Below are 23,913 nucleotides of genomic sequence, written 5' to 3'. Positions count from 1 at the left end.
TCTCAACGATAACTAGAACGCTTATGAACAATATGTGAGCATTTATACCCTCACGTCAATTTCCCTCAAAAATGGTAATTCACATAGGTCAGTTTCCTCATAGGTAAACCAACACGTGAACCTTGAAACTGAAGCTATCACGTAGTTTGATATATTATAGTATATACTTTACAGTATTTTCTGGAGCTTGCTTTGAACTTAGCTATTCTATTGGCCTTGCTCGTTGGTAGGTTCGAATTGGTTCAGCGTCATAGGAAAGTGTGTTGACGACATTTAGACCTAGCGAAATCCTTGATAGGTCACAATCAGATTGACAAGATGTACGGAATAGTTGGTAATTTCCAAAAACATAGTAGACAAGCTTGATTTGATAACTGCTATATCCAATGTCAAGCAATTTATATTTATTGGCTATCTACATATTTACTGAAAAAAAATAGCCGGTACCGTATATTGGCTTTAAACCTTCACCAATAATTATCGTCAGAATGGTGACTTCATGAGGCTCCACCCACTTTCGCCTCGTTATAATTCAGGATAACACTGAAGGCTACCATAGGCATTGTTGGATTAGAAAATTTAACTTCTGGCTATAAAAACTAATTTCTCGAGTAGTTGTAAGAAGTGCTAAATGATCCTCAAAGATCCCAGCAGTTGGTCTAAACGTTTAATTCATGTATACTACTGCTATACTGTTGCGGCACTACTGCTACAGTAGTATTACTACGCTAGCACTGATACCCCACCCACATCTATGTATCGTTCCGCCATTCATAAAGTCTTTGGGTTTCAGAGCCGATGGAATTTCTGTCTGGTGGATGGGCAGGGCAACATTAAGTCAAAAGGTGTTTGTTTACCTTGCCCACGTAGTGAATGTTTTTCGACTCTTGGCTCGTAATCATTGGCCACGGCGTCGGCTAGATCATTTTTACTCTATAAAAATTAAAACTATCGGGTTTAGGTTATTGATAATGCTGACAAAATTTGTGTGTGGTTTTAAAATATACATATGTCAACTTTCAGCTACATCCGATGCTTTGACAAGGAGCAAAGTCCAAAAAACCGTGTTACAGAGACCCTGAATCTCATAGTAGTTCATTTTGTACAAAGTGATAATTTAAACAATATATTTTTGCCTAAATTAAATTTTGCGAGCGATGAAACTGTTTTTAACATAAGCTGTATGTCATACAAAATGAATATAGCCTTAGGAAGAACAGTTGCTGCTGATTGATTATTTAACAGGTGTGGTAAAAATAAACCTGTTTCATATTAGTGGTCTCTATAGCTTTTGTTTACTTTTGTGGTTCCTTGCTGACGTGTCTCGTATTACAGCTGTAGACTCGCCAGATTATGGTACAATGCTTGATTCTTTGTATATGTTACTTATGATGCCCCTTTGTATGTTATATGCTTTGTGTATATTCTTGGTTATACGGTCTTTCATAAGGAGTGTGATTTATGTACCTTCTAAGTTAACTCAAGTGTTTATTTATGTTTATGTCTGTGTTCAACAACGTGTTTTTTATTTTGCAGTGTACTGCTGTAGTGGAATTGTTTACTGAATAAAACCTTGATTCTGGTTACACCGGGTTTACTTCAACAGGGTTATCGATTGTTCATTTTGAAGGCCCCCAGATTCTGCGAGTTATTGAATTGTTATTCTGGTAACCACTTCGACGTGTAACCACGCAACTAATGTAATAATGGTTAAAAGCTTAGTTTTGTGTCTAATGATATGCTTAAATAGAAAAAATAGAGGATTAATTCCTTCATTATTAGTCACGATTATAACTGAATGTTGTAACGCGTACTTTGAGCTGTATCGATTTGAATGCTTCCTGAAATATTTCTTGGGTATTTCCGAATTAAATTTCGGATGACTTGGACATTCTGCTGAATTGATGATAAAATATCCTTAATTCCGATTGAATGGTTACTCGAAATACTTAAATTTATGCTAAATGGAAAGATAATTTCTAAGTGTAATATTTTCAAGGCTATGGTGCACCCTCTAATATGACGGGTAATTCCAAAGAATAACTCCGCACGGACTGCAAGGAACGTAACCGCGAATACGACATCCGCTAGGGATTGGGGCGTCCAATGTATTTCGCCATGTTTAGTACTGGCCCCTGGGGATTAAGTACAGTTGATCGCCTAAAAATAACGGTAAATTCTTAATAAGCAACCCGAATACTATAGGAAACTGTAATTTCCAAAGAAATACCCGACGCGGAGTTATCCTTAAGATTTACCATATGACGTTCAATAGTTAGCACATTTTTATCGTAGAGGTGAGTAATTAAGGCCTCCACATACGGTCAATATTTTGACGTCAATAAGATTGGTTCAATATTATATAGTTGGCCACACACAGCCCAATAACATTGTCAATACCTTCACTTCTCGCCTGGTAGTTACAGGGAAAACATGCTCTCTGACACAGCTATATAGCCTGCATGTTTGTAGCATTGTTATTTTGTGATGGCCCAAGAAAAAGAAAATGCGGCTTTTGGTGAAAGAGTTGTATAAACAAAGGAACTTATTTAGCCAGGAAAGTTTACGCAACGAACTTATTTCAGTGCGCCAAGTGATTTTAAAAATTATATGAGGATGGACACTGATATCTTTAATGAATTTATTGGACATGGTGACACCATTATTGATGAAACTCGGCACAAATAAGAGAGAAGCCATCCCAGTTAGTCAGCGTTTACCTGTGACCTTACGTTATCTTATCACTGGAATTTGTTTTGAACAACTGAAATTTGATTTTGCTAAATCTACACAGTCCATCGGCCAAATCATTATAGATACTTGCAAAGCTCTAATCAACGTTTTTGCCCAGTAACATAGTATTAAGTAATCCTATGGGTTGAAATGAAATGCAAGATGAAATGACATTTGACTCAGATTGTGCTTGGACATTTGGGGCTACATTAATTACAGGAAAGTAATGGTATTGGTTATTATCATGGGCAGAGTTGGAAGCTTTTAATAGCTTTAGCTTTACTGTTGGTCTCAAAGGACGGTCCATTAAAAACTGAATTTCGGTGCAGTGTACCCAGTCGAGCTTCGAAATGAAGATCATTGATAGTTTTCTTTGCGTACACAGCTTCCATAGGGCCAATATTCCTTAATTCACAGGCCCAAGCAGTTGCAACTTTTTCGTGATCGTCTCTCTCTCGAAGGCGTTTGCAAGCAAGAGACGCCAGCTCCTGTCTCGCATCCAATATCTTTTTCTTTTTACCAGAGGGACCAGGAGCAGAACAAACAGCCTGTAATAGAAAAAATATTATATCACATATATAGAAATTATGTAAAGCTTATGTTCAATTTTATATGTTTGCGTGATGAAAAGTAGCTATTTTCCTCAGTGCTTCTAAAGATTTCCCGAAAAAGTGGGGTGGCTCATTTGTACCCGAAGACTTTTTCATTTTGTTAACTTTATTTTTTTCTCATATTTTACTTTACCAGTTGGGAATTGCCTCCTAGTTGATAATAATAATTATAGCTAATGCTAACTGTGTACTATATTTACACACCTCCACACAACTTGCATTTATATAAATAAAATTAATAGCAAAATTTTATATGTATTATGGAGTTATAAACTAAAAATAATATATTTCGCTTTGTTTCAACTACCAAAATCGCCGCATGAGTAAGAAGTAGTAGCCAATGAATTCTATGAAAGATGGAATTTTCGTAACTGCCTTGAGGTCATAGATTCAAAACATGTAGAGATCAAGAAAACTGCGAAATCTAGTTCGTTTTACTTTAATTATTTACAGCACTGTCATGATGGCAATTGCTAATGCAAACTATGAGTTGTTGATGGTGGATGTTGGTGTCAATGGCAGAGTATCTGACGGTGGTGTGTTCTCCGTTTCTCGATTTGGAAGGACGTTCAATCAAGGCCATCTACGCATCCCTAAACCTCGATGCTTGCCAAACAGTGATAAAGAACTGCCGTTCACATTTGTGACAGATAATGATTATCCGATGTCAGGTTACTTAATGAAGCCCTATTCACAGTCTTAATTAGATGAGCAACAACAAGTTTTCTCCATAGATTGAGTCGTGCAAGACGAATAATAGAAAATGTATTTTGGCATTTTGACATCTTAATTTGAAGTACTTCGAAAGCGTATTAATATAGCACCAGAAAAAGGCAAGAATAGTTGAGCTAGCCTGTAGTTATTTACATAATTATCTGGTAAAAAAGAAGAATATCAAAATGTTTCGGATGAACACATAAATATGGAAGAATCTGATTCAAGTGATAATTATTTTTGAAGGTTTGCAAAATACAGAAGATAGTTGTATAGCCGAAGCTTTATTGGTGGCTTAAATGAATAGGGATCAATACTGTGATTATTTCAATAATGAGGGGGCTATTCCTTGGCAAAGTCACAAGCCTTAGTTAAATCACACATTGGTTAAATTATGTGAAAATTTCTGATCTATTTTGTTAGTATTAAAAAGTATTTTTAATACTTTAACAAGAATGGTGGAACAAAACATTTAAATCGTTTTTCTTAATATTTGTTGATTATTGGGCTATACTTTTATTATAATATCTTGAGAAATAAATATATATGAAATTGATACTCACATTTTCAATTTCCTGTGATTCAAGACAATCATCCTCACTAGCCATGGTGTCAAAGGACTCTGCTTGGGTTTCTCGATCGCTGAGGAACAGCATTTCATCATAGAACCAAAATGTTGGTATAAATTTCCTCTGTTCCGGCTCCCGACTATTTGGAGATGTCGACCTTCTTCAGTTCTTTGCGGAAATTGGTCCTCAATGCACTGAATTTCTTCTATACACCATCCATTTTGGATTTGGGAAACTTCTCCCTATATTTCTTTAATAGAAGTTTACACTCCTTCTTTTTATGCCTGATATTACAGTCACTTGACTTCACCAAAATGAGAGCAAAGCCTTATATACTCTGGTGGAATCGAGTATAAAGGCTCGTTCCGTTGATTTTCCTTTGAGTAGACGCCTCATCAGACATGTCGAAACGAAAGCGACCGTAGAAATGACAAAATGGATCAATGTTACCCACAGACGGCAGCAATCTTCCCCCGTCAAGTTGGAACCATTTGAATGACTCAATACTATTGAACTATCCATCAATCTTAAAACTACTCGGTCAATATGATGGACAATCTCGGCATTATTGTCAATTTTATTGATCGAGTGTAGAGGCCTAAGGTAGAGTTTTCTGAACTACGTTATCATGTATATCCTTGGTCAATTACAAAATAAAAGTCAGCAGGATTCTTGAAGGAGGCGTTTGCATTCACAAAGTGACTGATAACATTTCTAATTTCGCAGGGCGGCTGAGGTGTGAATTATCGAAGCGATAGTAGTCTATATAATTAGATACTCTTTTGCCATACTCCATTTACAAGTTTTCAATTGATTTCATGGTGTTTGCTTAATGGTAGATGTAGACATTTCGGTCCTTGGATACAGGATTCGTTGATAATACCATAGCCTGGTGTATGTATATATATATATCATATATATATATATATATATATATATCTATATATAATATATATATATATATATATCTAGATATATATATAGATATACGAACAGATAGTTTCTCGTATTTTCATATTGGTAAGCGTTCAGCCAAAGCGGTAGGTAAACTAAGTTTGGTAATACTTTCTCCTCCCTCTCTCTCTCTCTCTCTCTATCTCTCTCTCACCATTTCATTAGGTCATCAAATCAGAGTCGGAACTACAAAAATATATGTTTATTCAAAGTAAAGTATTAGTTGAATAACTCAGATTCTTACAGGATAATTAAATGGAATGATAACTCAAAGTTCAATTAACTCAGATAACCCCCCCGGTAACTAACAGTCTATAAAGTAATTAGTCATCACCATTCCTCCAAATATGGTTCCCCCTACCAGAACACAGTCCCCTCCACTAGATCACAGTTCCTTCCACTAGATCCGCTTGTTCACACTAATGAGCATGCACAATCGTAAAGACAAAGTCAAAAGATTAAATGAAATAGAACATCTTTACAAAATATAAAAAATACAGTCAAGCCACATCTTTGGCTAAAACACCGTAATTCTTACCCATTTCCAGCCAGAATCTCACTACACAGAATAAATGTATAACGTCCGCAGAGCCATCCTGGCTCCTTCTCTCCAAGGCAACCGTCTCTATCGTTCTGGCTAATTCATGCCGATATGAACGGACATAGCTCGTACCTACATATGAGCTCACACTCAAAAGTTCGGAATGCACACACCACAGGTAACTGGTTGCAGCCAGTTTTCAAAGGCACCTTGGACAAGCTCTCATGGCACTGATTTGCTAGTTAAGGGCTTAATGTCACACCATCCCAAAAAAGAGTCATCAGCATTCTCTAGGCTGTCACTCGGACCACTCTGTATCTAAGGAAGTTAAAAATGATGAGTCTGTACATTCCCCCTTTTTATGTTACACACACACACACACACACACACACACACACACACACACACACACATATATATATATATATATATATATATATATATATATATATATACATACATTTTACTGTAGATTGTTCCCACGGTCTGAACAGTGATTGCTCCGAAACCGTGGATTAGAATCTCTCTCTCTCTCTCTCTCTCTCTCTCTCTCTCTCTCTCTCTCTCTCTCTCTCTCTCTCTCTCTCTCTCTCTCTCTCTCTCTCTCTCTCGACAAGTAAGGCAGTGTAACAGGTTGTGAAGTGGTTTCAGATACTAGCATTTTGTAACTGCTGCAACTTTCTGTTGTTCATTAAGATGCAGAATTCACAAGACTATTTTGATTTTTTTAAATACTAGTGTTTATCGTTAAATTTAAAAACTTGATTCGTAACATTCAGTTGCAGAGATACAGTAGTTGGTCAGGCACCTTTGCATATCGGCAAAGTTTGTTTTATGATCTGACAGCTAAAAAATAAATCTCAATGGATTCCGGAAAATTTTCTTGTAACATTTATTTTGATGTTTTGGTGATTGTTAGGAACGCGCTATAGGGGAAAGATGGCAGTTCTAATGTTACTTTTCTTTAGGTGACTAATTAAGTCTTCATATAGTGGTTTCTGAGAATTAACGTTCATAAAGCACTTGGCTATCATAGGCCTTTCATTGGACTCCTCCTCCTCCTCAAGACCACTTAAGTTTTGTATCTACAGTAAGTTTTTAGTGTACTACAATAAAAAAACCCAAAAAACCTTCAGTTATATAGCGTTTGACCAAAGAGAAACAGTTCACTGCCGATTGTCTGAATATATGATAGCATGAGTGGGTATCTCTCTCTCTCTCTCTCTCTCTCTCTCTCTCTCTCTCTTCTCTCTCTCTCTCCTCTCCCTCGTCTCTCTCCTCTCTCTCTCTCTCTCTCATGTGCCTTATATCTAAACACTGCACCTCTTAGATAAGATGACAAAGCTGACGCTTTGTTTTAATTCAGTCTTTCATGCTGGAAACTAGATTATATCGTTATACATTAATATTAACTGTCTGTTTTACCTACATTTGACTGCTATATTTTTTTTATTCCAATTAACGTTCCTGTCCTTGAAACAGCCTTTATAGTAACGAATCAGAGGCATGATAAAAGTTCAGAAATGAGGTATATTTCTCATTAAGTTTTAACGTCTAGTTTTTTCTTCACTGTGGTATTAAGTGCTTATTTTCAATAGGTTATCATAGTTGATGAAAGTAACCAGGAGCCTCTCAGAGGAATGTTATCTTTATGCAGCTCAAACGTATCTGTCACGATTAAGTACACGCCAATTGAGCAGTTAATATATGCGCCGTTGCAAAGATTGAATTTAGGTCGTATCCTTCCAGATTGTGTTCTCGTAATAGTAATCGACAATAAAACTAATGGCACTGAAATAGTTACCGCATACTTAACGTTGTCTTCACATTAAATTAAGCCTTAAATCATTGATTAATATAATTAGGTAGAACACGCTAAAAAAATTCTTCATGAGATTGAAATCTCTTACGTCATCAATGATGCAACAACTCCGACGTTAAAATACACTAGGCTTGTAGTCCTCGTCGAGTCGTCACCCAGTTGCTTATTTTATGTAAACGTTGCTTGTGTGCTGGTCCTCTTGTGGAACGTAGATTACTACCTATACCGTAAACAATGGCTTCAGTGGCTTCAGCCACTGTCAGAGCAGTGAAGGCCAGAAGATTAATACCTACCAGAGCAGCTTTAGTTTTGGTAAGAGAAGAGTAGATAATCTTAGATTAGGGTATCTAAACTGCCAGCCCTAAGTACCTACCTAACTGTAGCGCATCATAACCCAAGGCAAATCTAAACTACCTAGTACCTAGGTAATGCCACTTCACTTAAACAGATTATTCGTAGTAACGTGATAAAGATTTGGGTAGTAGCTACTATAGGTAGCCTAGGCTATATCAAGCTTTCTAACTTGCTTTAGCTCTAGCCTATTTTGTTCATGACTGTTTAACTTAGGGCAGACCTCTACCTAGGTAGGCTACTGTAGCCGTATAGGCTAGCCTTTTCACAGTCAGTCAAATACCTATAATATAGGTAGATAGGCTATTACATAAACCTTGCATTTTTTCTGCTGGTTAGCCTATCATGTGTTTAATACATTTCTGACCAATTTTATGATGTTGATAGAACTACAGAAGGTAGATCTAAGTAGGCTAATTGACACTTATTTTTGTCAGTCAACTGTAATTAACCCCCAGAGGCTAGTATTAAAACACAGCAAAATACATTTTGACCCCCCAATTCCTAGTTGCTTTCATATTTGTGGGGCCATTCATTGCAGTTGTGCGGAGTTGTTACCTTGGGAATTGAGTTTTTCTATAGTATTTTGGTTGCTTATCAAGTGTTTACCATTATTTTCTGTCATTCAACTGTAATTAACCTGCAATTAATCTCAGAACTAATATGTTGTTGATGCTGGCCATCCTGGAATGCTATTGTGCATGCGCAGTGTTATAGTGGAGCTTTTGGTAAAAAGTGGAGTTTCCTTCAGTGGGGGTCCTGGGGGCTAAGTAACACGGCCTACTAGGTTAGGTTAGTAAGTTCCTTTTATAGGTAATAGGTCACCTTAGCCAATCCCATCTTGAACATATGGCTCCCTTAAGACTTGCACATACACAGAACCATTCCATAACATAAACATGTTTGGCCTTTATCCGAATGTTTTCCCTAAAACCCTGTGTTCGCAAAGGGTTCCCAACCTTGTTGGGTAGATATGTAAAGTTAGTAGTAGTTGGCTGACAATAAATAACACCACCTTCTTCATCAGCAACACTTATAGTACAGGAAAAAAATTTCCAAGGTAATAGTTCATGCAGAGCTGTTGTGTGGTTTTACCATCATTTCAATTTTTTTTTTTTTTATTTATTATAGTATTTTACCTTCCCCATATATCCAACTATTACTTAGGATCTTAGGGTAGTGGGAACTAGGTTGTTGGGTCAGGGTATATTGAAAACATGTACAGTTCTCCAGTCAGAAAAGCAGGAAATGCATAAATCACAGTCTTAAGAAAATACCTAATTCACACATATTAACAATGAGTCCCCCTAAAATTAAGAAAGGGTGAAAACATAGCATGGACAATTACAGAAATGCATCCTAACACACTTTCCCAAGCTAACTTAATTCAGGATGCGGGGTCCTTACGAGGATGGCTAAAACTCTTTCCCCCTTTTCCCCAGCTGGACCTAGAATACATACCATAAGAGTCAGTGTAAAATAACCTAACCTAAAGTGCCTGGCCTGGGCCCTCCCATGTAACCATACTTAGAACACCTTAAATCATTCAAGTGAAATTCAGAAATTCATCATAACCTTGCACACATGATAGTTCTGGCAAGGGAACACACCTTGTGTGTCTCCAGCCGTTACAGTAATTACAGTACACACAGCATTCTACCTTGAGATAGGGAGTTACTCAGCTAGAAGGCATACATTTCCTTTTGTTCCATTCTTAATTTCAGTTATTAACTCTTCAGCCAATTTCAGTCAAGGTCTATTTTATGGAGGTTAGACATAGCTTATATCAGTTGAAGGGATTACCATCCATAGAGATGGATAGTAATTTTACATCTGATATAACATATAAAAATGTAGCTGTCAACACATAAACTAGTCAGCCAGAGTTAGACTGAAGAAACTGTTGTGATAAATGGCTGAAGTCTGGAAACATTTTGGGTATTTATTAGTAGAACTTTTACAGATTTCATTGATCAAAAAGGGTAAATAAATATTACAGTATGTAAAAGGATAAAAAAAATAGCTCCCATAAGTGCTATGAAGAGCACATATGCTTTTAGAAACTTTCACCCAGTGACCAAGAACTAGGTCTTTAATGGTTTTTTAACTATATTACAGACTCCAAATGCTGTACAGAAAGTGAAGCAGTTATTAGAAAAGCAACCAGATGCTGTAAGTATGATTGTGTTGTAAAGTATAGATCAAATGCATGTTGTTATGAATTTGTAGATCTGTGAAAATAGAATTTTATACATTCAACATCCCTGCCAGATATATACTTAGCTATAGACTCCGTCGTCTCCGACAGAATTTCAAATTTCGCGGCACACGCTACCGGTAGGTCAGGTGATCTACCGCCCTGCCCTGGGTGGCAGGACTAGGAACCATTCCCGTTTTCTAATCAGAATTCTTCTGTCGCCCGGGCCATCAACATTGTTGTTGGTTCCTCTCGATTGGTTTTTCTTTTTTCACCGGCAATTGATCTTCTTGACCGACTTTTGGTGACGTATCTGGATTGTTGGATTGGCATACGCTTTTGTGGACTGTTTTGTGGACTTGATTTTGGAATTTTCTTTAATAATGTCTGACTCTGGAATGGTTGTGAGACGTTGTGTGAATGTAGGCTGTAAGGTGAGGTTGCCGAAAGCTTCGGTAGACCCTCACACGGTATCAAGGGTTGCAGAGTATGAATGTTCTTTTACTAATACTTGTAAGGAATGTGAGAACTTGAGTGAGAACGAATGGAAGAATCTAACTAATTATTTAAAAAAGTTAGAGAGAGAAAGAGTGAGGAAGGCTTCTTATAGAAGTTTAAGTAGTTCTAGATCTGAACTAATTCCTAGCTTGGGATCTTCCCCAAGGGTAAGTATTGCTACTTCTCCTTCCATTGCAGCCCCTTCTCCTATTGCAGAACCTGTAGATTCAGCAAAAGAACTTGCGGATCTAAAAGCAGCCTTCAAGTTGATGGAAAACAAAATGGCTGCCATACAAGGTAAGGCTAGTGATTATTCAGTGGACAGTGATATGAGTGTCCCCAGTGTAGTGGAGGGGGCATCTGGTCGGCTCAGCAACGCTCCTAGGTCTAGACCTCTTCCAAGCTCACATGCCCAGAGGAGAAGGAATGTCGAAAACCGAAAGGAGGTTGTGGAGAATCCCCACCGATCAGGTGTCCCTTCGGCGGTTTCTGTGACACCCCAGACTGCCAAGGATCGCTATTGTAAAAGCGTCCTGCGTGAGTGTTTTTCGTCGTCGGGATCTTCATCTCCGAGACGTGATTGGAGAGATTCAGATCGATCTCGGCCACTCAAGAGGAGTTGGAAGGCTCCGACTATTGATTCGAGCCCAGAAAACTTCCCTGAGGAGTCTCCCTCGGGAGTGAAGAAGGCAAGAAGAGCCATTCTTTCAACCAGAGTGAGAAGGAGGCAGGAGGTGGAGGCTATGGACTCCTCCCCTCCTCCTTCCCCTCCTCCCGAAGAGGATAAAGAGGAGGTTACGAAGAGATTCATGATGGCGATGCAAGAGCAGATTTCGTCTTTTGTAGGAGTTCTGTCAAAGGAGCCTCCTAGAAGGAAAGACTCTTCCCTTCCGATCAAAAGATCCTCCAGACGTATGGAGGTATCTGCCGCCAGGATCGATACTCCTACTCGAGGTGAGGTTTCCGGTACGAACCTGGATGAACCTATCAGACGTCTGGCACCGGCCAGGAGTGAGGAGTCACCCAGGAGGCAGGAGCCAAGAGCCAGGAGTGAGGAGTCAACCAGGAGGCAGGAGCCAAGAGCCAGGAGTCAGGAGTCAGGAGTCAGGAGTCAGGAGTCAGGAGTCAGGAGTCAGGAGTCAGGAGTCAGGAGTCAGGAGTCAGGAGTCAGGAGTCAAGAGTCAAGAGTCAAGAGTCAGGAGTCAGGAGTCAGGAGTCAGGAGTCAGGAGTCAGGAGTCAGGAGTCAGGAGTCAGGAGTCAGGAGTCAGGAGTCAGGAGTCAGGAGTTCAGGAGTCAAGAGTCAGGAGTCGGAGTCAGGAGTCAGGAGTCAGGAGTCAGGAGTCAGGAGTCAGGAGTCAGGAGTCAGGAGTCAAGAGTCAAGAGTCAAGAGTCAAGAGTCAAGAGTCAAGAGTCAAGAGTCAAGAGTCAAGAGTCAAGAGTCAAGAGTCAAGAGTCAAGAGTCAAGAGTCAAGATCAAGAGTCAAGAGTCAAGATCAAGAGTCAAGAGTCAAGAGTCAAGAGTCAAGAGTCAAGAGTCAAGAGTCAAGAGTCAAGAGTCAAGAGTCAAGAGTCAAGAGTCAAGAGTCAAGAGTCAAGAGTCAGGAGTCAGGAGTCAAGAGTCAAGAGTCAAGAGTCAAGAGTCAAGAGTCCAAGAGTCAAGAGTCAAGAGTCAAGAGTCAAGAGTCAAGAGTCAAGAGTCAAGAGTCAAGAGTCAAGAGTCCAAGAGTCAAGAGTCCAAGAGTCAAGAGTCAAGAGTCAAGAGTCAAGAGTCCAAGATCAAGAAGTCAAGAGTCAAGAGTCAAGAGTCAAAGAGTCAAGAGTCAAGAGTCAAGAGTCAAGAGTCCAAGAGTCAAGAGTCAAGAGTCAAGAGTCAAGAGTCAGAGTCAAGAGTCAAGAGTCAAGAGTCAAGAGTCAAGATGTCAAGAGTCAAGAGTCAAGAGTCAAGAGTCAAGAGTCAAGGAGTCAAGAGTCAAGAGTCAAGAGTCAAGGAGGCAAGAGTCAAGAGTCAAGAGTCAAGAGTCAAGAGTACAAGAGTCCAAGAGTCAAGAGTCAAGAGTCAAGAGTCAAGAGTCAAGAGTCAAGAGTCAAGAGTCAAGAGTCAAGAGTCAAGAGTCAAGAGTCAAGAGTCAAGAGTCAAGAGTCAAGAGTCAAGAGTCAAGAGCCGGGAGTTCAGGGAGGGGGATCAAGAGCCGGGAGTCAAGAGTGAGCACCGAGTCAAGAGCCGGGAGTCAAGATCCGGGAGTCAAGAGCCGGGAGTCAAGAGCCGGGAGTCAAGAGCCGAGATCCGAGAGTCATTCCTGGAATTTATGACTCTTCTCCAAATAGGAGCTCCTCTCCTTCAGAGCGTAGGAGGTCTTGGAAGGACTCTCCCTCCAAACGTGAACTTTCTCCTTCGTCTGATCGAGGGTTAGACGAGTTGTCTGATGACGAACCTCCTGCTAATGAGGGACTCTCGAGTTATAAAGTCTTAGCCTCATTATTGCTTCAAGAATTTGGAGATTCTCTTAGTCCGGCGGCTCCTCCTTCTCCTCGTTCTCTCTTTTCGAGCTCGGCTACGGCAAAATCTTCGGCCTTTTTGAAAATGAAGCCTGCTATATCGATGAAGAAGGCACTCCATTCTTTAGATTCTTGGATGGACAAGAAGAAGGAGTTAGGAAAGACGGTATTCTGCATGCCTCCTTCCAAACTACATGGAAAGAGAGGTATTTGGTATGGGACAGGAGAGACTATGGGTCTTTCTCTACCTGCCTCTGCAGATGCGGACTTTTCCAATTTAGTGGAGGCCTCTAGACGTCACTCCTTAGGATCGGTCAGAGCGACGTGGAGCACTTCAGAGTTGAACCACTTTCTAAAGGGACTTTTTGTCACTTTAGAGGTGTTCAACTTTCTGGATTGGTCACTCGGAGTTCTGGCCAACAAATCTAAAGATCCGGAGTTTCTTAAAAACCCAGAGATTCTCCATAGCGTCCTGTCTTGCATGGACAAGGCAGTACAGGACGGTTCGGGTGAAGTGGCTTCCTTTTTTGGTGCTGGTCTCCTGAAAAAGAGATCAGTATATGGATCCCTATTATCGAAAGGGGTTTCTCCGAGCCAGAGGACTGCTTTATTGTTCGCCCCTCTATCGGATCATCTGTTTCCTTCTCAGTTAGTGAAGGATATATCTCGCTCGCTAACTGAGAAGGCGACACAAGACCTACTAACACAAACGTCCAAGAAAGGACGCCCTGTAGTGTCGGCGATTAAGAAGGACTCTCGTCCTCCTCAGCAGCCCTTTCGTGGAGGTACAGCGGCTCGTCCCCCTGCCAGAAAGAAGAGCTCTGATAAGAGAGGAAGGTCTTCCTTTAGGCCCTTCAAGAAATCCAAATGACTTGTTGCTCCTTCAAGCACCAGTGGGCGCCAGACTCCTGAACTTTGCAGGAGTATGGGCAAAAAGGGGAGCCGACCCTTGGTCAGTGTCGGTCCTAAAGAAGGGATATGTAATCCCCTTCGAGAACAGCCCTCCCCTAACATCTACGCCTCGGGAACTGTCAGCGAGGTTACAGAGACCCGGTAATGAGAAAGACTCTCCTTCAAATGGTGGAACAAATGTGGGAAAAAGAGGCCATCGAACTTGTGCAGGATCCACACACCCGGGATTTTACAATCGCCTTTTTCTAGTACCAAAGGCATCGGGGGGGTGGAGACCAGTTCTGGACGTAAGCGCTCTGAATCGCTTTGTTCAGAAAAAGAAGTTTCGCATGGAAACGTCCGCCTCAGTAATGTCGGCTCTTCGTCCAGGAGATTGGATGGTCTCTCTGGACTTGCAAGACGCATATTTCCACGTTCCCATTCACCATTTGTCAAAGAAATATCTTCGTTTTGTAATAGGAGACAAGATCTTTCAATTCAGGGCTCTGTGCTTCGGTCTGTCTACAGCTCCGCAAGTATTCACCAACCTGATGGCGAATGTGGCAAGATGGCTTCACCTAGAGGGAATAAACATCTCCCTCTACTTGGACGACTGGCTGATCAGGGCCAAGTCGGAGATTCAGTGCTTGGAGGACTTATCAGTAACAAGGAACATGATAGAATCGCTGGGATTACTCGTGAACCTCGAGAAGTCGCAGCTGATCCCCAGCCAGAGCTTGGTCTATCTGAGGGGATTCAGATGGATTCTCGGGGTTTTCGAGTATTTCCTTCGCGAGAAAGAATCACTCGAGGTTTGTCGAAAATCTCGAGCTTCTTAGAGAAAAAGAACAGTTCAGCGAGGGATTATCTGAGCCTCTTAGGGACCCTGTCCTCACTAGAAAAGTTCTTCTCTCTGGGGAGGCTTCACCTTCGCCCTCTTCAGTTTTTCCTGAAAGGGGTGTTGGAGTTGGAAGACGGGACAACTCTCGGACATCTTCCCGCTTCCACAAGAAGTAAAGGATCATTTGAAGTGGTGGATCCTCCCTCTTCAAAAGAACGAAGGCGTATCGCTTGCCCTGCAGAACCCAGACCAAGTGTTTATATGCCGACGCTTCGGAGTCGGGATGGGGAGCGACGTTAGGAGCAAGGGAGGTGTCAGGCACCTGGACAAAGGAACAGGTGTCCTGGCACATCAATTGCAAGGAACTAGTGGCCATACACCTAGCCTTAAAGTTCTACGAAGAGATAGTCAGAGGCGAGGTGATACAGATAAACTCGGACAACACCACGGCTCTGGCTTACATACGCAAGCAAGGAGCACGCACTCTTTCTCCCTCTTTCAGTTAACAAGACACCTGTTAACCTGGACAGAAGAAAGAGGCATAACTCTCCTCACAAGATTTGTTCAAGGCATCAAGAATGTGAGAGCGGACAGACTGAGCAGAGGAATCAGGTCCTTCCCACAGAATGGACTCTACACGAAGAAGTGTGTCGAAGTCTTTGGTCCCTGTGGGGGAGACCTCACATAGCCTGTTTGCGACGTTCCTCTCCAAAAGAATAGGGATCTTTTGCTCTCTAGTGGAAGATCTGAGAGCCTTCGCAATAGACGCGTTTCTCCTGGATTGGTCGGGTGTGGACGCATACGCCTTTCCCCCGTTCAAGATCCTGGGGGAAGTGCTCAGGAAGTTCGTAGCTTCGAAGAACACGAAGTTGACGCTAATAGCCCCATTTTGGCCAGCCCAGGAATGGTTCACAGAGGTACTGGAGTGGATAGTGGACTTCCCCAGATCTCTTCCAAACAGACCAGATCTACTCAGACAACCCCACTTCAAGAGGTTTCATCACAACCTCCCAGGTCTCGCTCTGACTGCCTTTCGACTATCGAAAGACTTGTCAGAGCGAGGGGCTTTTCTCGCAAGGCTGCGGGCTCTATCGCTAGAGCCCGCAGAGCTTCGACGAGAAGAGTATACCAATCAAAGTGGGAAGTCTTTAGGAGGTGGTGTAAGAGTCAGAAGCTGTCCTCCTCCAGTACCTCTATAGTGAATATTGCCGATTTCCTCCTCTTTCTGAGAGAGGAATCACACCTTTCTGTCTCAACAATAAAAGGATACAGAAGCATGCTGTCTTCAGTTTTTAGGAATCGAGGGTTAGATATTGCAAGCAACAAAGATCTACACGATCTAATTAGATCCTTTGAAACTTCAAAGGCAGCTACTCCTAGAACACCTAGTTGGAATCTAGACGTGGTACTGAAATTCCTTTCATCGGATAAATTCGAGCCTTTACATCTGGCTTCCTTCCGCGACGTCACTAGGAAATGCTTATTCCTGGTGTCTCTCGCTACAGCCAAGAGGACGAGCGAATTGCACGCTCTAGATTCCACAGTGGGGTTCAAAGGAGATGCTGCCATCTGTTCTTTCCAGACAATGTTTCTGGCAAAGAACGAAAACCCGTCAAAACCGTGTCCCAGAAGTTTTGAGGTAAAAGGCCTATCTAACCTCGTAGGCAGAGAGATAGAGAGGTCTCTCTGTCCAGTGAGAGCTCTTTAAATATTATTTAGAGAGGAAGAGACAGATGGGAGCTTGTCAACAAGGTCTTTGGTGTGCGGTGAAGAACCCCAAAAGACTCATGTCCAAGAACGCCTTGGCTTTCTTTGTGAGAAGCGTAATTACGGACGCTCACAAGAACTGCTCGGAGGAATCCTTCGGTCTTCTAAAGGTCAAGACCCATGAGGTGAGAGCAGTAGCAACGTCCTTGGCGTTCCAAAAGAATATGTCTCTAAAAAAATATCATTGAGACTACATATTGGAGGTGCAATTCAGTGTTTGCATCTCATTATCTGAAGGATGTGAGAGTGACCTATGAGAAGTGCTTCTCGCTAGGTCCATTTGTATCAGCAGATACAGTGCTGGGTCTTGGAGCAAAGACTGATCCTTAAATATTGTGTTTTATCGTACATAAACCCTCTTGTCAGATATGTGCTTGGTTTTCTATTAGCAAGCTCACTGATGTCGCACGGGAGCATAGTGTCATTGCTGGTAGGGGATCAAGGGTATGTATGGCTAGTAGGGGAGTACAAAATTTTTTTTTGTATATTTTGTAATGAAAGTGTAATTATGTTTCGAGTTTTTGGTTGTTTGTAAGGAGTTCGGGGATAACTCCTTGCAATCTTAGAACTAACATGGATGTTAGGATCAGGTGATCGGGATCGGTGTTGTGCTCCTTGAACAAGGTGTATTGTCATGTTAGTGGAATAGCACCCAATGACAAAGGCCTTTAGGCTCTGCCGAGTAAGTGGATAAGACCCCATTGGCAGACCCACAAGAACTCTTAGCCATAGATCAATATCTCGCTGAGGCTCTTGAGGCTAAGCAGACTCCAAGGCAGTAGCCGCGAAGTCTTCAGCCTAATAAGGTAGGAACCAAGGTTTATTAATACCTACAACATATGTTGTTTACCTGTCTATTTCAGTAGTTAGCTGTCTCTTACCCACCACCAATGGGTGCTAATCAGCTAAGTATATATCTGGCAGGGAAGTTGAATGTATAAAAATGATATTGTCATGTTACAATAAAGTTTTATACATACTTACCTGACAGATATATACGATTAATGGCCCACCCAGCCTCCCCGCAGGAGACAGGTGGAAGAGAAGAATTCTGATTAGAAAACGGGAATGGTTCCTAGTCCTGCCACCCAGGGCAGGGCGGTAGATCACCTGACCTACCGGTAGCGTGTGCCGCGAAATTTGAAATACTGTCGGAGACGACGGAGTCTATAGCTAAGTATATATCTGTCAGGTAAGTATGTATAAAACTTTATTGTAACATGACAATATCATTTTTATGCATGACACTTACCTGGCAGGTATATATATAGCTTATCCTCTTGTCGCACTGGCAGAATTTCAAAACTCGCGGCAACCGCTAGTACACTGGTAGTTCAGGTGATCGCCACCCTGTTCCCGTGGCGCTGGTGCTCGGAACCATACCCGTTTTCCTCAGATTTTCTCTGCCAGCCGAACCGGCAACATCGTTGTTGGTTCTCTGATAGAATTTCCTGCTCGTTGACTGACTTTTTGGATTTTGGTATCGTATTCGGAAAGTTAGCTTGGCAATCGCAATTGATCGTGTATTAGTATGTCTGATTCAGGGAGTATGTTTAGAGTTTGTGTGAAAGAAGGGTGTAAAGTGAGACTGCCGAAATCATCGGTGGATCCCCATACTGTATGTAAGAAGTGTCGAGAGTTTGTATGTACGTGGGAGAATAGGTGTAATGAATGTGAGAGTCTAAAGGAGAAAGAGTGGAAGACTCTTGTGAAGTATGTTGAAAGACTGGAAAAAGATCGGGTGAGAAGATCAGTGTCTAGAAGTGAGAGATCTGGTTCTTCGGGTAAACCTTTGAATGATTCTATTTCTGTGTCTTCTCCAGCTCATTCAAATGTAGATTTTGTAGCACCTTCCCCCCAGGTTTCTCCTGCGCCCGTTGCTGTATCTGAGGACACTACTGACCCGCAAATTGTGAAAGTGTTCGCTGCCCTGGCTTCCATGGGTGATCAGATCAAGCGATTAACGGATAAAGTAGAAGTGATTAATGTTGGTGACAGTGTAGTGGAGGGGGCGCCTGATCGTCCCTCTCGTGCTCCTAGACCTAGACCTCTGTCAAGCTCCCAGACCCAAGGGAGAAGGCATGTCGAAAGTCGAAGGGAGGCGAGCGGGGTTTACTCACGATCAATCGTCCCTTCAGGCAGTCCTGTTGTTACGTCCCAGGCTGCAGCAGTACGCCAGAGAAAAGGCGTGACTGGGAAGTGCGTTTATTCTTCTGATAGTTCGGCTTCAGGAAGGGACGTTTTTTGGAAGAATCGCGTCCTCTCAAGAGATCGTACATGCCGATCTCGTCCCAGGATGAAAGAGTTTACGAACAGGAGGGTTGGAGTAGCCCTGAGGTCTTTTCGTCGGAAGATGAGGACGCAATCCCTATCAAAAGGAAGAAGATTTTTCGTCCTTTAGACGTGTCTAACCGCGAGATGGGTGGTTTTTCTCCTAATAGAGAATCTGCGCTTCGTAGACGTCAGGATCGCTCTCCTATCCGTAGCAGCCCAGTGCGTCCTCGTTCGCCGCCTCCTCAGGAGTTTCGTCAGGAAGCGGAAACTAAGGAAGTGTTAAGAGATATGCAGGAGAAATTAGCAGTCCTTGTTAAATCCTGGGAAAGACCAGAACAACCTTCGGTTAGACGTAAGGACGCTTCTCTTCCAGTTAAGTCCTCTAAGAGGACACAAGATAAATCTTTGCCTCCTCTTTCTCAGGCGGCATTATCTCATAATACAGGACACAGTGTGTCCTATATGAGGGACGTTTCTCCTACGCTGCAAGAAGCAGGACGCAAGAGGAAGAATGATGAACGCATGGTGGACGCAGCGGTTGCGGTGGACGCAGGACGCAGGCGGCAGCGCGCTGATCCGCCATATTCCCGACAAGACGCGGAAGTGTTTGATAAGGAGGCAGTTTCGCATTCGCTTTCCAGACAAGCTTTGGAAAAGGAACCCGATATGGATTGTTTTCAACATCTGGATTTCCAGGATATTTCTTCTCAGGAGGAAGACTTAGTGGATTTTTCGGAGGAAGACAAGAATGTGGAAGCTCCTTCCTCGGATTACAAGAAGTTAACTGAGTGCCTTCTTTCGTTGTTTGAAGGAGATTTTCAACCTTCTGCTCCCTTATCTCCGCTGTCTCAATTCTCCAAGACGAAAGCACCCAAGAAATCTACTTTCTTGAAAATGACGCTGTCGATCATAGCTAGGAAAGCCCTTCAACGCATAAATGAATGGTTGAAGGAGAAGAGAGAAGGGGGGAAAACTTCATTTGCATTTCCACCGGCCAAGTTAGCTTCGAAGTCTGGTGTGTGGTATGCTACGGGGGAAAGTCTTGGCCTGGGAGTTCCTGCCTCCTCCCAGGGGGACTTTTCTAATGTGGATAGTTCCCGTAGGCATGCCCTACACGCAGCCAAGGTGTGGTGGACTTCATCAGAGTTCGATCATTTGCTGAAGGGCATTTATCGGACTTTTGAAGTCTTTAATTTCCTCGATTGGTCGTTGGGGGCTTTGGCACGTACTCTAGAGATTGAAGAACCTTCTGATTCGGATTTACCCAGAAGCATTATGTCCTGTATGGACAAAGCCTTGAGAGATGGGGCTAATGAGCTTTCTTCTCTATTTACGGCAGGTGTGCTGAAGAAAAGATCTCTTTTGTGCTCTTTCGCTGCGAAAGGAGTTTCGAATGCGCAAAAGTCGGAGTTGATGTTCTCACCACTTTCAGGACAGCTTTTCCCACCGGAAATCATTAAGGATATCGCGCTTTCCCTTACACAGAAGGCTACACAGGACCTGCTGACGTCTTCAGTAAGGAAGTATTTGCCCTCAAAGGTAGTAAAGAAGACACTGAAGGAAACAAGGACAGCACAGCAGCCCTTTCGGGGTAGGACTTTTTCCCGACCAGCCTTTAGAGGGAAAAGAGTTCCTGCCAAAAGAGGTTCGAAAACCTCAACCAAACAATGAGTTCGAAGTCCTCCAGACGTGTGTTGGGGCAAGACTTTTAGACTTCTGGGAAGTCTGGCAAAGCAGAGGAATGGATCCTTGGTCTGTAAGTGTAGCGAAGGAAGGCTACAAGATCCCCTTCCTAAAGAAACCACCTCTCGCTACAGCTCCGAGAGCCCTAGGGGCTCATTACATCGATTTAGAGAAGAGAGAGGCCCTTTGGCATCAAGTTGTCAGTATGTTAGAGAAGGGAGCCATAGAACCTGTTCTGGATCACGAATCCCCAGGTTTTTACAACCGTCTTTTTTTGGTACCGAAGTCGTCAGGAGGTTGGAGGCCAGTACTGGACGTAAGTTAGCTAAACTTGTTCGTAGAAAAGACCAAGTTTACGATGGAGACGAACGATTCAGTACTGGCAGCGGTACGTCCAGGGGACTGGATGGTGACGCTGGACCTTCAGGATGCGTATTTCCATATTCCGATTCATCCAAGGTCCAGGAAATATTTGAGATTCGTGATCCAGGACAAGATATATCAATTCAGAGCCCTTTGCTTTGGGATTTGCACGGCCCCTCAAATCTTTACAAGGATGATGGCGAACGTGGCGAAGTGGCTTCATCTGTTAGGAGTCAGAGTCTCTCTCTACTTGGACGATTGGCTCATAAGAGCACAATCAAAGCAGCAATGTCTGGAGGACATGGACCTCACATTGGATTTAACAAAGCAGCTGGGTCTGATGGTGAACCTGAAAAAGTCACATCTGATCCCCACACAGGAGCTAGTTTATTTGGGGATTCTAATATCCTCAGTGACTTTTCGGGCTTTTCCGTCCCCCGAAAGGCAGACCATGTGCCTTCGGAAAGTGCAAGAATTTCTATCGAAAGACCAATGCTCGGCGAGAGAGTGGATGAGCCTGCTGGGGACACACTCTTCGTTAGAGCGGTTCATTTCCCTAGGGAGACTTCACATGAGGCCTTTACAGTTCTTTCTGAACGAAGTCTGGCCAAGAAGATCGCAACCAGATTCCTTTCTGTTTCCAATTCCTTTAAAGATAAAGGAGGAATTAAAGTGGTGGCTAGCCCCGGGAAGGTTAGCAGAGGGCACGTCACTCCAGCAGAGGAACCCAGACCTGATATTGTTTTCCGACGCGTCAGACGCAGGCTGGGGAGCGACGCTGGGCCCTCGAGAGGAGTCAGGCCTTTGGAACGAAGAAGAGAAAGCTTGGAACATAAACAGGAAGGAACTGATGGCGATTTTCTTGGCTCTGAAAGCGTTCAGACCGTGGATCAGCGGCAAAGTGGTGCAGATCAACGCGGACAATACCACAGCTCTGGCATACATACGCAAACAAGGAGGGACCCACTCGTTTACTCTTTGCAACTTGGCGAAGGAGATTCTTCTGTGGTCAGAGAGAGAGAACGTCACCCTGCTCACCAGGTCCATTCAAGGGGAGAAGAATGTCAGAGCGGACCTGTTGAGCAGGGAGGGACAAGTGCTTTCGACGGAGTGGATCTTGCATCAACAAGTATGCCAGAGGCTGTGGAAGCTTTGGGGCAGGCCAGTGGTGGATCTTTTTGCTACCGCAGCGACGAAGAGGTTACCGAATTACTGCTCTCCAGTCCCGGACCCTCTTGCAGTCGCAGTAGATGCCTTCCTACTAGATTGGATGGGGCTAGATGCGTACGCATTTCCCCCGTTCAAGATTTTAGGAAGGGTAATGAAGAAATTCAGAGAAAGTCAAGGAACAAGGCTGACTCTAATAGCTCCATACTGGCCGGCCCAAACGTGGTTCACAGAGGTACTGGAATGGACAGTGGATTCTCCGAGAAGTCTACCCACGAGAGTAGATCTTCTCAAACAACCCCACTTCGACAGGTTCCACAAGAACACCCTCGCTCTGGGTCTGACTGCGTTCAGACTATCGAAAGACTTGTCAGAGTGAGGGGGTTTTCTAGAGAAGCAGCGAAGGCAGTTGCGAGAGCACGAAGAGCTTCAACTATCAAAGTGTACCAGTCGAAGTGGGAGAACTTCCGTAAATGGTGCAAGAATCGGAAGATTTCTTCATCCAGTACCTCTGTGACCCAAATTGCAGATTTCCTTCTGTATCTGAAGAAGGAAGTGGGTTTGGCAAATCAAACCATTAAGGGTTACAAATGTATGTTGTCTGCAGTGTTTAGGCACAGAGGATTAGATCTGTCCAATGACGCAGATCTTAGAGATCTTCTCAGAGATTTTAATACGAAGAAGGATCGACATTGCAGAGCTCCTTCTTGGAATCTTGATGTCGTACTCAAATTCTTAGAAACGGATAGGTTTGAACCTATGGACAGTGCTTCTTTACAAGAGCTATCGAAGAAGACTATTTTCTTGGTAGCCTTAGCTACAGCTAAAAGGATTAGTGAGCTGCAAGCTATTAACAAACAAGTAGGATGGAAGCACAACAAAGCAGTTTGTTCGTTCCAGGAGGAATTCTTAGCCAAGAATGAGAATCCTTCACATCCGTGGCCAAGGTCATTTGAGATTTGTTCCGATACGTAATACAAACCATCGGTCCTTTAACAATAGGAAGTAGCTAGCGGCAGCTGGAACGGTCGTAAGCTTCGAACAAGGGGAGAACGGTTGTTAACTGCTTGTCCGACAGTCGCGCGCCGCGCGACTGGGAGGTAAACAAATCACTTTTGCTTTCGGCCGCGGGTGTGAAGGACGTGTTCGTCATCGCTCTCTGCCCGCTTCATCGTCGAATGCTTTGTTTATATTGTGTTTTCTACTAATGGTTTGTTTGACTTGAAAATGAAACTGTAAGTACACTGTTTTCATTTTCATTACTTTATTATGAACCAACATGGAGCTATCGCCGTAGATGCGGCGATTTCCTCTCTTTTCATGAATTGAACACTTGATAATATTATGTCTCGGTGCCGAGGGCGGGCGCGCTCGCGCCGAGTCATGTATTTTGGGCGAAAGTGTGTAATTGAAAAATGTAAGTACTTTTTTCATGATATT

The 23,913-nt window shown here is 42.7% G+C and overlaps 1 protein-coding gene across 1 annotated transcript in view; it reads left to right on the top strand.

The window, feature by feature from the left end:
• Window positions 1-8,064: 8,064 nt before the first annotated feature.
• LOC135198770 (iron-sulfur cluster assembly 1 homolog, mitochondrial-like) overlaps window positions 8,065-23,913 on the top strand; it is a 28,653-nt gene continuing 12,804 nt past the window's right edge. The window contains exons 1-2 of the mRNA XM_064226683.1: window positions 8,065-8,256; window positions 10,414-10,467. Coding sequence (XP_064082753.1) covers window positions 8,179-8,256; window positions 10,414-10,467 — 132 coding nt within the window. The 5' untranslated portion in view covers window positions 8,065-8,178. The remainder of the gene's footprint in view (window positions 8,257-10,413; window positions 10,468-23,913) is intronic.

This window comes from Macrobrachium nipponense, chromosome 22 (assembly GCF_015104395.2).
Source record: "Macrobrachium nipponense isolate FS-2020 chromosome 22, ASM1510439v2, whole genome shotgun sequence".
Classification (NCBI taxonomy): Eukaryota; Metazoa; Arthropoda; class Malacostraca; order Decapoda; family Palaemonidae; genus Macrobrachium; species Macrobrachium nipponense.
This window is presented reverse-complemented; position numbering and strand designations above follow the sequence as displayed.